Source organism: Bombus pyrosoma, linkage group LG15, assembly GCF_014825855.1.
Source record: "Bombus pyrosoma isolate SC7728 linkage group LG15, ASM1482585v1, whole genome shotgun sequence".
Taxonomy (NCBI): domain Eukaryota; kingdom Metazoa; phylum Arthropoda; class Insecta; order Hymenoptera; family Apidae; genus Bombus; species Bombus pyrosoma.
The window spans coordinates 8,324,462-8,338,449 of NC_057784.1; the positions used below are offsets into that span (position 1 = coordinate 8,324,462).

Genomic DNA, 13,988 nt, shown 5'->3' on the forward strand with positions numbered 1-13,988 from the left:
GCATTGAGGCACGCTCGGTATTTGCGTTTGAGAAAGCGATCGAATATTCTCGAATTATGCATGAAACGACTATAAGGGTGAATTACGTGGTATTGTAGTCGCAGCTATAAATAAACAAGCAAATAATTCTATTCTGTTTGCCGTGTCGGAAACCCATCGTTATTATAGATGGCGATATAACTCTTCGTACAATATTTCCACGTGAAACAACTTTAAATACAGATTCGAGCGTTCTTTCTTTTTTTTTTTTTTTTTGTGATCGAAACAATCCAAAAACCCTAAAAGATATTCCCATACGAAGCCAGGAAATTCTCTTGTCCTAGCGGCAGGAAATCGAATCAATTAACATGCCGGCTAACGAGCTGTCGATCAAGTGGACCAGAGGCTGGTTCACGACCAAGCAAGCCGCTACCCTTCTTATCGAATCAACGGGCACGAACACGAAGCTGAACGCCATTATATCGATACCTGGGGAACGAGTCCGGGTAAACAGACCGCGGATGAACGCGGAGAACCGAGGAATATTCCAGTCATGCGTCACAGGGTTAAGGAGAGGGCGTGCTGGCCGCATTGATTTACGTAGAAGAGGACAGGACGTCGAGAGGGAAGACCTGGAGAGAGCCAAGAGGGGTGGGACACGCGCGAAGAGAGAACGAGAGGAACCAGGCAGAGAGAAAGGGAGTCGCAGAATCCGAAGCCACGTAATCGGAATAGTCGATTCCCAACCCCCTTACCTTACGTTCGTAGGCAGCCTCCGTTTCCCTCTTGCTTCTCCTCCTTCCACGTCAGGATCCATCCTCCGCCTCGGAATCCTCCCTTCGCCAGGAGGTCGGATGCCTCCCTTTCTGACACCCCTTGGTCGCGTGGATACGTGGTCGAACCACCGCGAGGATACCGTATAATTATCGGATGCCAGGTAACTCGAACGCTCTCGACCGGTTTTAATTGGCCAATTATCGTGGCGCGAATAGAAGTGGTGCCGTCGGTCCAGATAGGCGTGAAACTTTTGGGGTGGCCGGCGTACAACGAGCGACAACACAGCGCGACTTTTCTCTCTGACGAGTATCTTTTGGCATCGTTGGCCCTGCTAGGGGCCAGCTCGTAGGGAAGATCGAGGCCGACTCTACGTTTTCGTTCTATCTTTGTGTATACGAATACGTGTACGTACGTGTATATGGATGTCCAGGATGAGATAGTGTAGAATGTGTTTATGCTTGCGTGTGTGTGTGTGTGTGCGTGTGTGTATGCATGTGGACGTGAGCGAATCGTGGATCGGGATCAGAATCGGGAGCACGAACGGGCGCAAATTGGTCACGGCTGGTCTGTTCGATCTCCGTTCCAAACTACCCCCCGCCCCTCGACTCTCCTCCAGTTCTGCCTTCTATCGTCCCTTCTCTCTTTCGCCTATCGTCTCTTATTCTATATTTACGTCTTTCTCTGGCGGATCGTCGACCGGTATCGTTCGGTCTTTGTCCCGGTTCACCCGATGTCTATCGATCTATCCTCCTCTAGCACCCACACGCCCTATGCCACCCTCTCGCTCCGCTCCTCCTTTTGCCGGTCTAGCCATCTATCTATCAACCTAGCTTGCTCCTCGACTCGTGCACCGTTTCAGAACTATTAGGAACGCTCGCCTAAACCCACATCACTTTGCCAGGTAGGGTAATCCGGCAGTGTGTTCACCTGCGACCTCGCAACCCCTTTCGTCCCCTAACCTATTCGATGGATAACAACCTGTTCTTTTCTATTCCTTCGTACATGATGATCCGATGATAAAGCGCGTTTGAAAGTCGCACGTCGACCGTGACACATCTTCCTCTCTCACTTTCCTCGTTTCCCCGCCGTGCACAAACGCTCTTTGTATTTCTCCATTCGGCAGCATTCGTAAGAAAGCTTTTTGTCAGCGAGATAGTTAAACCGAGCAACGACGAGAGTAGGCACGTGCGGAACGGTGAGCGGCGGTCGCTGCTCGGCTACATTGTCGGTGTAAATTTTTAATTAAGCTTTGGTGGCCGGCTGCAAATTGAGCTGCAGCCGGCGCGCCGGCATTCAATGCAGTAAATGCACCGTGCACGCCGTACGTGTCATTTACGAATTAAATTAATTTGTTAGTTCTTATGCGGTGGCCGGGCGAGCCGGGCCGAAATAAATTTACGATAATGCTCATTAGCCGAGCGCGGCGAGCGCCGCGTCGAAAATTAGTCCGGCGGCTGCCAACTACCAGTGCCTGGAAAACCATCGCTCTCGTCGTTCCATCCGTCGATGCGCCAGCGACGCGCCGAAAACGATGCGATTACGCGATTCCCGTTCCGCCAGGAACATCTGTACGACCGAAGTAAAACTCGACCGATAAAGCGGCCGCGTAGGATTATAAATATTTGATCTGCTTCATTATGCTATCGATTCGCGACGCGGTCGCGACTCGCGCCCGCCCCCGACCTATTATTACAGCTTATTAACGGTGGATCAGAGGAGCCAGCTTTTCAGCCGCTCTCGTTTCCACCGCTCAAGAACTCGGCAATATACGTTTCAATCATTTAACTATTTTCCTATAGAGTGAAGTTAGGTTGAGGTTAGATATAGACCGATTTATATCTGTTTGCCATGGAATGATTATATTCGTCTGTCGTCGGTATTTACGGTTAATTGGTAAAGCGGTTTCAAAGCAAGATGATATATTTCAACTCACGCGTTTGCCAAGGGCGTAAAAATCTCCGGATTTTTAGCTCGAGTTCGCGCTTTAGGAATTTTGCTTCGAGACTGTTAAATATCCATTTGCGTTTGGTAAATAGGAAAGCTTTCTGAAAAGGATCTGTAATACGAGACACGTCGTCAGAATCTGCAACGAGCGATCGATATCAGATCCCAGGAATTACGCAATTTTAAGGCAAACAGAACATCCCTCGGGCCAATTAATTGGACCCTTAGCTCCGGAGAAACGTTTGCGTAACCTTTCAATCGTCGTCGATCAAACTATTAATAGGACGTATCGCGATCGTCTCGCTTGATCGGTCATCGAATGATCCGGTCGATCGTGGACAGAGTTGGAGTAGGGTGGGAGGATACCACGGGAGCGCGAGTGTCTCTCCAATTTCGTGGAAAGAATCGATCATCGCCGGCAGAGCAGCGGCGTCAATCTCGTCGAACGATTGGGCCCAAGCTAATTCGATGATGATCGGAGGGAAGCTTGCAACATGAACGCGAATCGAACGACAAACAAGGTAGAACAACGCGATGATGCGGCGGATCGAGAGAGAAAAAGGATGAAAAATCGCGACAGAAGAGGAGACAGAGACAACGTGCGTAGAGGACAAAGGAAGAGAGAGTTGATTGGAGGAGAGGGAGGGCTCGGTATTGCAGGCTCATCCGCCGGTTACGTTCGATTGGCTGGCAGGGCGGTAGGCCAGCAATTACCTAAATGGTCGGGTAAACAATATCCCTGCGCCGAGTTAAGAGCGGCGGTGGTAGCAGCAACAGCACCAGCACCAGCAACAGCACTAACGGAACACCGTGAACGGGCGACAGTAGCAACGGCAACGGCAGTAGCTGGTTCCTTTATCCGTCGGTCGGTTGGTCGGTCGACCGACCCGTCGACCGGTTGGTCGACTAGCCAACCGTATAGTATTGGTTCTGGTTTACTCTCGCTTCCACCATGAGCCAAACAAAGAATCACGGACGAAGAGACGGAAGAGCGAACGAGAAACGAACAGAGTCTCCGTTGTATAATATGTACGCGTCCGTGTATACGTGTACGAGTATAGAAGGAGAGAAGAGAGATAGAGTTAGAGATACCCACCATAGCCAGAACGATTATACTCCCGGCACGATTACTGTACACAACGATCCTGGAGGCGCACCACGCGCCCCGCCCCCGCCGGCGAACACACCAAGATCATCGACAAACCCGGCAGCGTTTCACGATCACGAATACCGAGAGCGAGTAAAGCGTGCAACTCCTCCACACACAATCTCCGGGAAACGTTGAACGATGGCAACGTGCGTGGAGGGAAAAGCGTTCCTCCATCGACAGCGTCGGCGGCGGCGGCGGCAGCGGCGGCGGCGGTGGCGGCGGCGGTGGTGGTTAAATCAAAGACAAACCACTTTAGCCGGTCGGATCGCGGGACGGGCTGAGAGTGGGGTGAGAGTGGGCTGGATAGACGGTAGGAGAGGGAGGAAAGGTAGACTCTGTGTGTACATACCCGAGTATCTGGCGAAAGCTCGCTCGTGGGGCCGCGAAACGTCTGCACGCGGCTCCGTTTCGTGTTCGTGCCCATCCATTCAGTCCCGATGCCGATGTCTGAGTACGTCTTCGTATTCGTGTACGTTCGCGCGCACGTGAACCAACACACGCACGCGCACACACACGCAACACACACATACGAACCAACACTGATCGCTCGTGGTACCCACCACGAACAAGGGGTAGCACGTGTGTGCGCGCAACCCCCGCGGAACGCAGACGTGCACGCCCCTCGAACCATACCGGAATACTCTGGTAAGCTAGCAGGGGTTGGACACGCCTATTCGAGGCGGAACAACACCCCACCAGAGGGTTCGTTGCTTTCCGCTGCGACGACGTTCCTACGACGGTTCTTCGCTACTAATAATACGCCGATATACCACCTATTCAGCCACCATGGCTCTACGTGGAAGTCCCGAGAGCAGATTTTACGGGACGCGTGCGGCTTCTGCCTACCAAAGACACTGCTAATCGCGCGACCGACCACGCTGATCGCTTGGACCCCCGGCGCGACGATACCTCTTTTTTCGCTCCCACACGGTCATCCGTGAACGTCGTTGGTTGTCCCTCGCGGTGCGCGGGCCAGTTCGGTGAACAAACTCGAGGCGTGATACTAACCGGAGCCGTCGGTGTATTTCGCGAAAGGATCGGAAACGGTGTGTAAAACGACAGTTGAGGAGTTAGTGATGATCCACTTGGGAAAGTAGAATGTGATATTATCGTCGTCGGTGTAAGTGATGTCTCGAAGAATCGGGATGTTGCACGCTGTTTGAAGGATCGACACGGATGTGCACGTAAACAAGCGGCGGAGAAGTGTTTTCTAGCAACAAGACGGAATGGAGGATCGAGAGGTAAGGTAAAGAGGAATAACCGCGAGGGTTATGTGGAGGATGCAGGAAGGCAGGACCGTGTCGCCTTTAGGACCGGTCGTGCTACCGCGGGAGGAAGCGGATATGCGTGCCGGGCTCTCGCTACCACCTCAAGAAAGGAGGCACGTGTTGCTCCACGTACGCACCAGCGAACCTTTTGTGCACTACGACAACGTGCGTCAGCAACACTCGCCGTCGACCTCGCCGATCCTGCGATCCGTCGACAAGGATCAGTTCCACGAGATGGACGCGTCATCGGCCAGGGAGAAGAGGATAGACACCGAAGTCGAGGAAGAGGAGGAGCAGGACGAGGAGGAAGAGGAAGACGGGGAACACGAGAGGAACGTTTCCGTCAGGAGAAATATCGTCGAGGACGAAGAAGACGACGAGGAACAAGAGGAAGAGGAGGAGGAAGTGCATCCTGGAAATAGAAACGGAAACTATCAAGAGGACGAGGAAGTAGAAGTGGACGTTTGTCGAGACGAAGTGGACGAAAGCAACCCGAGTAGCCCGGTAGATTTAACAGCTCCTTCGTCCAGGGGCGGCGGATCCGATCAGTTCCTTAACCCGTTCGCGAATCGAGGCGTGCATCCTTTCTCGTGTGTTCAGACTGGCGGACAAACCACTGGCCACGGGGCTCCTGTGTACATATCCGCGCATGCCGCCGCTGCTTCCACGGTGATGACTGTCTGTACATCCGGAAACGCAGCCCGAACGACGGGCACGTCGACCGGCAGCATCACCACGACTGCCAGCACCGTACAGGCGAACAAACGATGCCTGGCATTCTCCGTGGAGAATATCCTGGATCCGAACAAGTTCACCGGCGGACGCGTCGTTCACAATCGCGTTCAGCACCGACGACATCGGCGGGCCGACAGCGTGCACGAAGGTGATTAATTATCCGCTTTAGGATCTCCATTCGGGCTGGATATTTACGTTTTCTTTGACGTTCGTGGATAAAGAATAAGAAAAGCTGTAACATTGTTTTATCGTTGTGCGATAATCGGTATGCTTAGAAAATATATCGTCGCTGCTAGTACGGAAAGTTAAGAGGGAGATTTGATTCGTTTAAATAGAGTTGACGAATATTGGTCGTCACGAACATCGTCTACGCGACAATGACGATAGGCCAGTCTATCACAGACACGATATACCGTCATCGTCTTCCATAAATTTCGTCTGAAAGATCGTCGCGACCGATTAATTGGAAAGAATCTGTCGCGTTCGAGTGACTCGCAAAGTCTCCTAATCTCCGGTGGCTTTTTCTCCGCGAAGCTGCATGTTTATTGCTTCCTCCTTATTCGAACGGGTCTTCCTCGCCTTGTAACCGTTCGCCAAAACATGGCCCAGCGGGCGCTCTTTTTTCTTCGAGCGACATATGGGCCTCGTCTCCCGCGAGATCCCATGATCTTGAAAGTGATTTTTTCGTCTTCGTAAACCGGGTACATCTTGCCTCCTCTTCACCGAACCTCGTGACGCGTGCTGTCTCGCTTCTTCCTCGTTCTAACTTTAGACGCTAGAAGGATAGCTTGTTCTCCATGCGTCTTGCAATTTCGCTCGTTTCAGAGTTATTTGCGTGTACGGAGATTCCGACAAAAGTGATGATGTAGACGCCTTACTGGGAACACGGGAACCAGACCGGTCAAACGTCGCGCAGTTAATGCAGAGGCAACGTTAGAAGAGTCTAATGCCATTCTCGCGCGACTCGTTCCGTCGTGATCCGCTTAAACGCGTCTCGCATAGCCTTGAAACCATTTAATCAGCCACTCGAAGAAAGCAAATTCCATTGTTCGCGTCTAACCTTCATATCAAGCTTAATTCGTCCAAGTTTTGTACCGCCGATCGATCGACAAGTGAAGAATGACTGATGAATTGTTATTTATAATAAACGCATCTGACATAGCCCCGAAACAATTCGATCGGACGTACAACGAAAGTAAACACCACCCTAGACGTCTAATCTCGATATCGAACGTAATTGATGAAAATTTTGTATCACTGATCGATTGATAAGAGAATAACGGACTAGAAGAAATTCTGATTTATAATAGACAAGAGTGAAACAAGGACGGTAGAAATTGGCACGTTTATTAAATTCTTTCCCACAACAAGCGATCTAATCCGAGCGGGCATCTGCCGCGGAAAGCTTATCTTCTCTCGATGATCGAATTGAGAGTCCGCGCGCGCCGAATCCCAATTTCACAGTTGACTTTCGAATTTAATGGAGTCTGGCGGACAGATAAGAGGAAGAATCCCGGGTACCGATAACGCGGTAGGAGAGGACGAAGAGGGTGAAACGACGTAGAAACAGAGGAAAGGAACTCACCGTTGGCTGATGTAGGGGGTTATAGACGCGGGGAGGGGGTTCGCGAGGGCGGGCTGTCGGAGCGTGACAAATTGCTCCGCTAATCTGCGTTAACCAGTCCTTGAACCCCATCATTATCGTCCCTTTATCCCGGTACGGGACACTGGCTGCAAACGAAATCAACCGACGCTGTGAACCGCATGCGTCTTCGACCTCCGAAAATCGGAAAAAGCGATCCGATGGACGCGAAGAAATGTCTGCGGATGGACGATGAGAGGAGAGAACGGTATAACGAAAGGGCGAGACGATTCCTTGGAGGATCGATCGTGGCGATGAAATCGGGATTACACGATTCTCAGGCCATCCATCTTCCAGGGTGGTCAGGCTACCCATTAAAAGTGCATCAGAGCCAGCCGGCCGATCGGTGAAATCCGTTTCGACTGCTGCTAGCGGCGAACGGTGTCCGCCCCCACGGCAAATCCGGCGACGGAATAATATCGTCGGTTGTTATGATAATCGCGCAGCATCGCGGCGTATCGCGTCGCATCGCGCCAAGCCGCCCAGAAAATTGGCTCTTCTGCATCATAATGACTTCTCTCTCTCCCTCGTTCCCTCGTCGTCCCCGCGTTTCATCCCGCCACACTACGCCCTGTTCCCCTTTTGCACACGCCACCGATCGTCGTCGGAGAAGATCTCTCTCTCTTTCTCTCTCTCTCTCTCTCTCTCTCTCTCTCACCCCCTCGAAAGACTCGGCGATTCGAGGTCTCCTGGATTTTCCGCTAGATTTCTAGAAAAATTGTAATTACCGACCGCTACCTCGCCGTTGGATATCGTTAAACGCCACTTCTCGTGTTTTTCTTATCGAGACCGGCTAGATGGTATCGTCGCCGCTCGTTAAGAGACCGATTCCACTGTTGTACCGGTCGAGCCATTGTTCCTAGACCGCGGACGCGTCGCATTGTTCCTGCACGGGGAAATAATATGATAATTGCTCGTATTTTCCCGCTACCTCCTAGCGATAACGATAACACGCGCGAAATTTGTGGCCACTTCAAAGTAAGAAAGTACAAGCTCCTTCGTAATGGTCGGGGAAGGTCGTTGGAAGATAAAATTCAGAGAATCGCTTTTTAGACAATGGAGCGTAATATAGTGGACTTGTTCAACGGGAGATAATTAGACTACAGCTAACGAGAACAATCGTGTCGAGCCTGCTGTTTAGATCGTCGCTAACGAAAGCAATTTCGACCCCCTACAGTATCCATCAACACCACCGCGATATTTCCAACCCCACAGATTTTAGACACGTGACCATATGTTTCTAACCTCTGGCTTTGGCTTTTACGAAGCCGTATGTACGAAAAACCGAGATGATTATTCAACTCTTACCATCTATAATCTTGGCTGTCGGCTAATAAAACAAACAGCATCGTTCAATCGAATCGATCACGATCAACCGGCTCGTTTATCTTTCCCCGTTGGCTGAGATTCACACCGATCTTAATATCGTCCGTGGCGCCGAGAACGTTTCTAGGCTTCGATCCAAGAGACACGTCTCGCACGCTCCGTCAACGTCATCATCGGCGGCGATCCAAAGGGGAGTGCGCGCGTATTCCCAGATCGCCGCGCTCGTTGTCAAACTCTGTCATTGTGCTTAATGAGGAAAACCGAAATAAGTGTTCCTGACTGTGTTGACGTCCCCTGTGCCCCCTTACGGTGCCCCTGGGGAAGCTACAACCCCCGCGATCGGTTCTCCCGCGTTGGACCCGTGATCATGCTTAATGAAGAAGATCTAAACAAGATAAATGGTTTCGAGCGGTGGTACCGCTATAAAAAGTCGATAAGCGCGATAAGAGGCGATTCATTATGGATGCGTTCGAACTTAATTGACCGAGACGCTTTATAACGGTATATGTCGGTGTCGCGTACGATCGATTCGACGATCGTCAATTACCAAGATGCATGGAGGATAGGTCGATCGCATGGCTCCGAGTCGCTGAGAAATTCATCGTCTCGCTTTTTCCCCGAATAATCAGAGAGCAAAGTAACCCGCGAACACGAGATCGGTCAGCATGAAAAACGTAGCAGCACCTGGTGGCCGATGAAAAGAGACGATCGAGGAACAATATAAATTACGCGATTCAATTAGACGCAATCAATCGGAGCGTACACACATATAGGAAGAGAGAAGGAGAAAGGGAGAGTTGTAGCCTGTGGCTCACGGTGTGGAGCTGAAAGATACGAGGCCGGTGGCGGAAATAGGCAAAGAAAGAGGAAGCAAAGGAGGAAGAGAGAGATGATAGTCGGTCGGCGGCCTGTACGACGGGGCAAGAACGATCGCGCGTTAACGAGATACAAATCCCATTACGGCGTAAACCTTCTCGATCCGTCGCCCCCTACGGACTTGCAACCCCCAGGCACAGTGCTAGGCTACGGGCTATGGGCCACGAGCCACGCCAATTCGGATAAAGTTCCACCATCTCGCTCTTTTTCCTTTGCTGCTCTCCGTGTATCTTCCTCTCTTCTCTACCGATACACCCTGTGCTGCTCCTGTCCTCTCCGTCCGTCTCTTTCAATCGCGCGCCACTGCCAACCTCTCTCCTTCTCTGTCTCTGGTTTTATCCGGAAACCTATCCCCACCCTCCTCCCCCAACCTCCCAGGGGCGCCCCAGCCTCCACGGACCAGAGCCAGGGAATATCTGTCCCCGGGACATCTGCGTGCTGATTGAATCTCCAATCTCCTCTCTCATTGAGCGACCGATTGGCCGCTCTTTCTCTTTCCCTCGTTCCAGGCGGCCGGCTGTTCGGTCGCTTCCTCTCTACGAGTTTCGCGCGTTTCGATCGTTGGTCGGCTAGAGAGATCGGTTGGTCGGTCGGTCGGTCGGTCGGTTGGTCGGTTGGTCGGTCTGCCGGTTTGCCCTATCGTCGCTGGGATATCTTGCTTGGAGTACCTTTTCGCGATTACGGTGTCTCGAGCAAACAGAAATTAAATTAAATGCGGCACGATACGCGGGACCAGCTTTTGCGGCCGCACCGACGACACGCTCGTTAAACTGATTGCCGTGGAACGTAGCACGGCCGCGCGTTTCGAACCCTGTGACTGCGGTTCCGCAATAGCGGTGATGGGGTGAAAGGGTTCCTACACGAGGTTGGAACTTCGATTTGGTTATACACTCTTTTGCCTATTTTCCGCTCCGATAAATGGAGATCATCTTTTTTTCCCCACTTTTTCCGTATAATACGGTATCGAATTCGAACGGCGCATCTTCCGCGTCTCGATGTGAGGACAGGGTGTGAAACAACGGCCGGGATCGCGTTACCGCTTTGTCATGGGTAAACCGACACCCGCGGCGCAATTTTATACCCCCCGTGGTGTAATCAATTTTCGTCACACAACACCGTATCGCTTTCCTTGCTACGGCAATCTTCCTCCGCGAGACGTTCCCCGCTGATCCTCTGGTGTTATTGCTATTTTCAGATGGTGACTCGCGGGGCGAGTTCGCCTGCGGCAGCGGCCAGGAAGACGAGGAGGGCACACCGGACACGGGGATGGAGGACATGGACGAGGACCCTGACGAAGAGGACGAGGACGAGGACGTGGAGATGAGGGTGACGGATCAGGAATCCTCGAACGCTGGCCGGGAGAGTAATACCACCGCAACGAGCAACGTTCCATCGTCGAACTGCAAGAAGAGGCAGTCCTCCTCATCCTCTTCGTCGTCCAGCAGCGTGCAGGCACAGGGTTGCCAAGGTCAAAACCAAACCAGCCAGAATGGAACCAGCGGGAGCGGTGGCACAGGAGGCAAACCTAGAAGAGCCAGGACTGCGTTCACGTACGAACAGCTCGTCGCTCTAGAGAACAAGTTCAAGACCACTAGATACCTGTCTGTCTGCGAACGTCTGAACCTGGCTCTGTCCCTCTCGTTAACGGAGACCCAGGTGAAAATTTGGTTCCAGAATCGGCGAACCAAATGGAAGAAACAGAACCCAGGACTGGACGTGAATAGTCCCACGGTGCCCACCACACCGCCACATCCTCCGCCTTACGCGCCTGCCTTCCTGTTCGCCACGCATCCTCATCAGCACCCGCTGCCACACTCGCACACACATCCCCATCCTCACGCCCACGTCCATCATCCGCCGCCCGTGCCGCCGCCGCCACCTGGCTATTATCACCCAGCCGCGCCACCTTATCCTCCGACAGGGCCGACGTTCTTCGGTCATCACCTGTCCGCCACCACCGCCACGGCGTCCGGTCCTCCACCCACCTCCACGCCATCCTCCACGGGCTTGGCATTGTCGACGCATCCACATCCGCACACGCATCCGCACGCGTAGCGAACTCGACAATCCATCGCGCGGACTTCGTCTTCGCCTTCGTAGTCGTCGAGGTGTGTGCTGGTTGGTTCGACGTTGAGGTCTTGAGAAGTGCAGATTATCGATGAGGAGAAGAGAGAGAATGTGATTGGTATGAAAGAGAGAATATTGTTATATATATATATATATATACGTTTCGAGTACCGATGGCGTTGCGGCGTATTGTGTAGATGGATATTTCGATAAAAATAAAGAAGGACGGGGGTGAAGAGACTGCGTTTGGTAGGTGAACGTAAGAAGGTGGGGCATGTAAGATGGTGTATGATAGAGGTTTGCGAGTCGCTTTAATTACGTCGACCAAGTGTCTCCTGCGGATATTGATTCTAGCTTCGTTATTTGTAGATACGTCTTACGTTATGTCCTGAGTGTCGAATTCGTCGAGGTCTGCACGAGACACTGTTATATAAATGTATATACCGTGACGAGAGAGACCACCAACTCCGTTCTTCACCTCCGGGCAGCACCATCGAGGACTCGAACTAAAGGAAATACGCTCTCTGGTTCGTGAAAGTAAAAGTCCGTATGTTCGAACTCGGATATTTCGTCCGTAGTTTCCACCTCGTGTCCGTTGATCGTCGCACGTGGGACGCTTTCGATAGGGTAATCGGTGTACGCAGGGTGAAGTGCGGAAAACGAGCATATCTCTTGGAGGATATTGTCGGTTCGTTTAAAATTCGCCAGCATGCGAGAGAGAGGGGAATCCGTCGGCCAAGCGGTAAGATAAATACGCGGTGATACGCGGCCGAAGAATAACAGGCGCTCGATTACAGCTCCGCGCGTAAATCGCCCCCCTTCCCTCCCCTTTTGGCTCGGGTATAATTAAAAAATTAAACGAACGGAGCAGCGAGCGTCGGCTTATTTCGCATTTCGACGCCGATATTCGCGATGACGTTTGTATACGGGCAACGATGACTGTGAAACGTGGGTGTAACCAGAGGAACGAAGACAGAGCGAAAAAACAAATGAAAAGGGGGGAAACGCGAAATTAAAGAGCTGGAATCAAAGCTGTACTTCTCGTCGAGCGGAAACGCGCGAGCCTCGTCGTTTTTTTTTTCGCCACCTTCGTTGTAACATATGTCCGTTGGTCGCAGCGAATGAGAGGCCCGCCTCCCTTTTCCGTTTTAAAAACGAAGTAAACTTCATCAAGGGGTTGCGAAAAAACGAAGAAGAAGATGAAAAGAAAGGAGAAAACGCCGGTAGCTGTAAGGTGTGCGTGAGAGTAAACGGAAGAGAAACGGTTAGCCGGGTGTGTCTGTTGCACGTCGCGAATGGATGAGCGCGAAAGGATTTAGCGAGCAAATTTTTTGTGCTGAACTGCAAAAAACTGAACCACGTCGGAACGCAGTGGAACGTTCCTGTGTAAAATAAAATACCGTACGTTACACTCGTAAGCCTTTGCCAGTAAATACACGCAGATTATCCCATACAGCATACGCGCGGCACCAACGAAAGATCGATCACGTCTGTACTCGATACAGGTGCAACTGCAAATCGAGCATACTTTGTCTATTATGCGTTCCCATTTTCAATGATCCTGTAGAACCATTGTTATCACGAATCCTCTTCTAAGTTTGGCTATTATGCGCCCTCGATTTCAGTTATTCTATGGAACCATCGTTGTCACGAAATTCACGAATTCTACATTCCGTTTACGTGTACTTTACGTATTGCGTGCTCCAATTTTCCATTACTCTACGCGACTATCGTCATTACAAAGTTCTCGAACTCTATATTTCTCTTGTTTTCGCTCGATTATGTCCTTCCATCCTCCAACCTCTTGAATAATTTTCCTTCGTGAGAAACTACCGAAGGTTTTCGTACTTTCGTATAAAACAACTAACATCTCTCGAACCATTCTAAAGTAATTTTTAATCAATTTCGTGGGACTGAAATCCTAATCGTCCCTCGGGTCGGACAGATTCCGTCCGCTTCTTTTCGATCAACCCTCGTTGCGAGGATAATCGTTTAAACGGTGTTACATGTACAGCCAACGTTTTCGTAGAAATGGAAAGACGACGAACAAGAGGAGAACGCTAAGTGAGTCGAGCCATTAGAACCGGATGGAAGAAGAATATTCAACGCTTTGAGCGGTTACTCGTCCAAACTCATCCAGCCTTCTACGCACGGTTCGTAATATACAGCGGCGGTTTGTTGTCGCCCGTCCTCAAGGCAGCCACGTTCAATTGACGGAAAATCG

The 13,988-nt window shown here is 51.3% G+C and overlaps 1 protein-coding gene across 1 annotated transcript; it reads left to right on the top strand.

The window, feature by feature from the left end:
• Window positions 1–4,634: 4,634 nt before the first annotated feature.
• LOC122575354 (homeobox protein Nkx-3.2-like) lies at window positions 4,635–13,155 on the top strand. Its single transcript, XM_043744156.1, has 2 exons — window positions 4,635–6,001; window positions 10,893–13,155. The coding sequence occupies exons 1-2, from the start codon at window positions 5,122–5,124 to the stop codon at window positions 11,750–11,752; spliced, it is 1,740 nt and encodes a 579-aa protein (XP_043600091.1). The 5' UTR covers window positions 4,635–5,121; the 3' UTR covers window positions 11,753–13,155.
• Window positions 13,156–13,988: the final 833 nt, after the last annotated feature.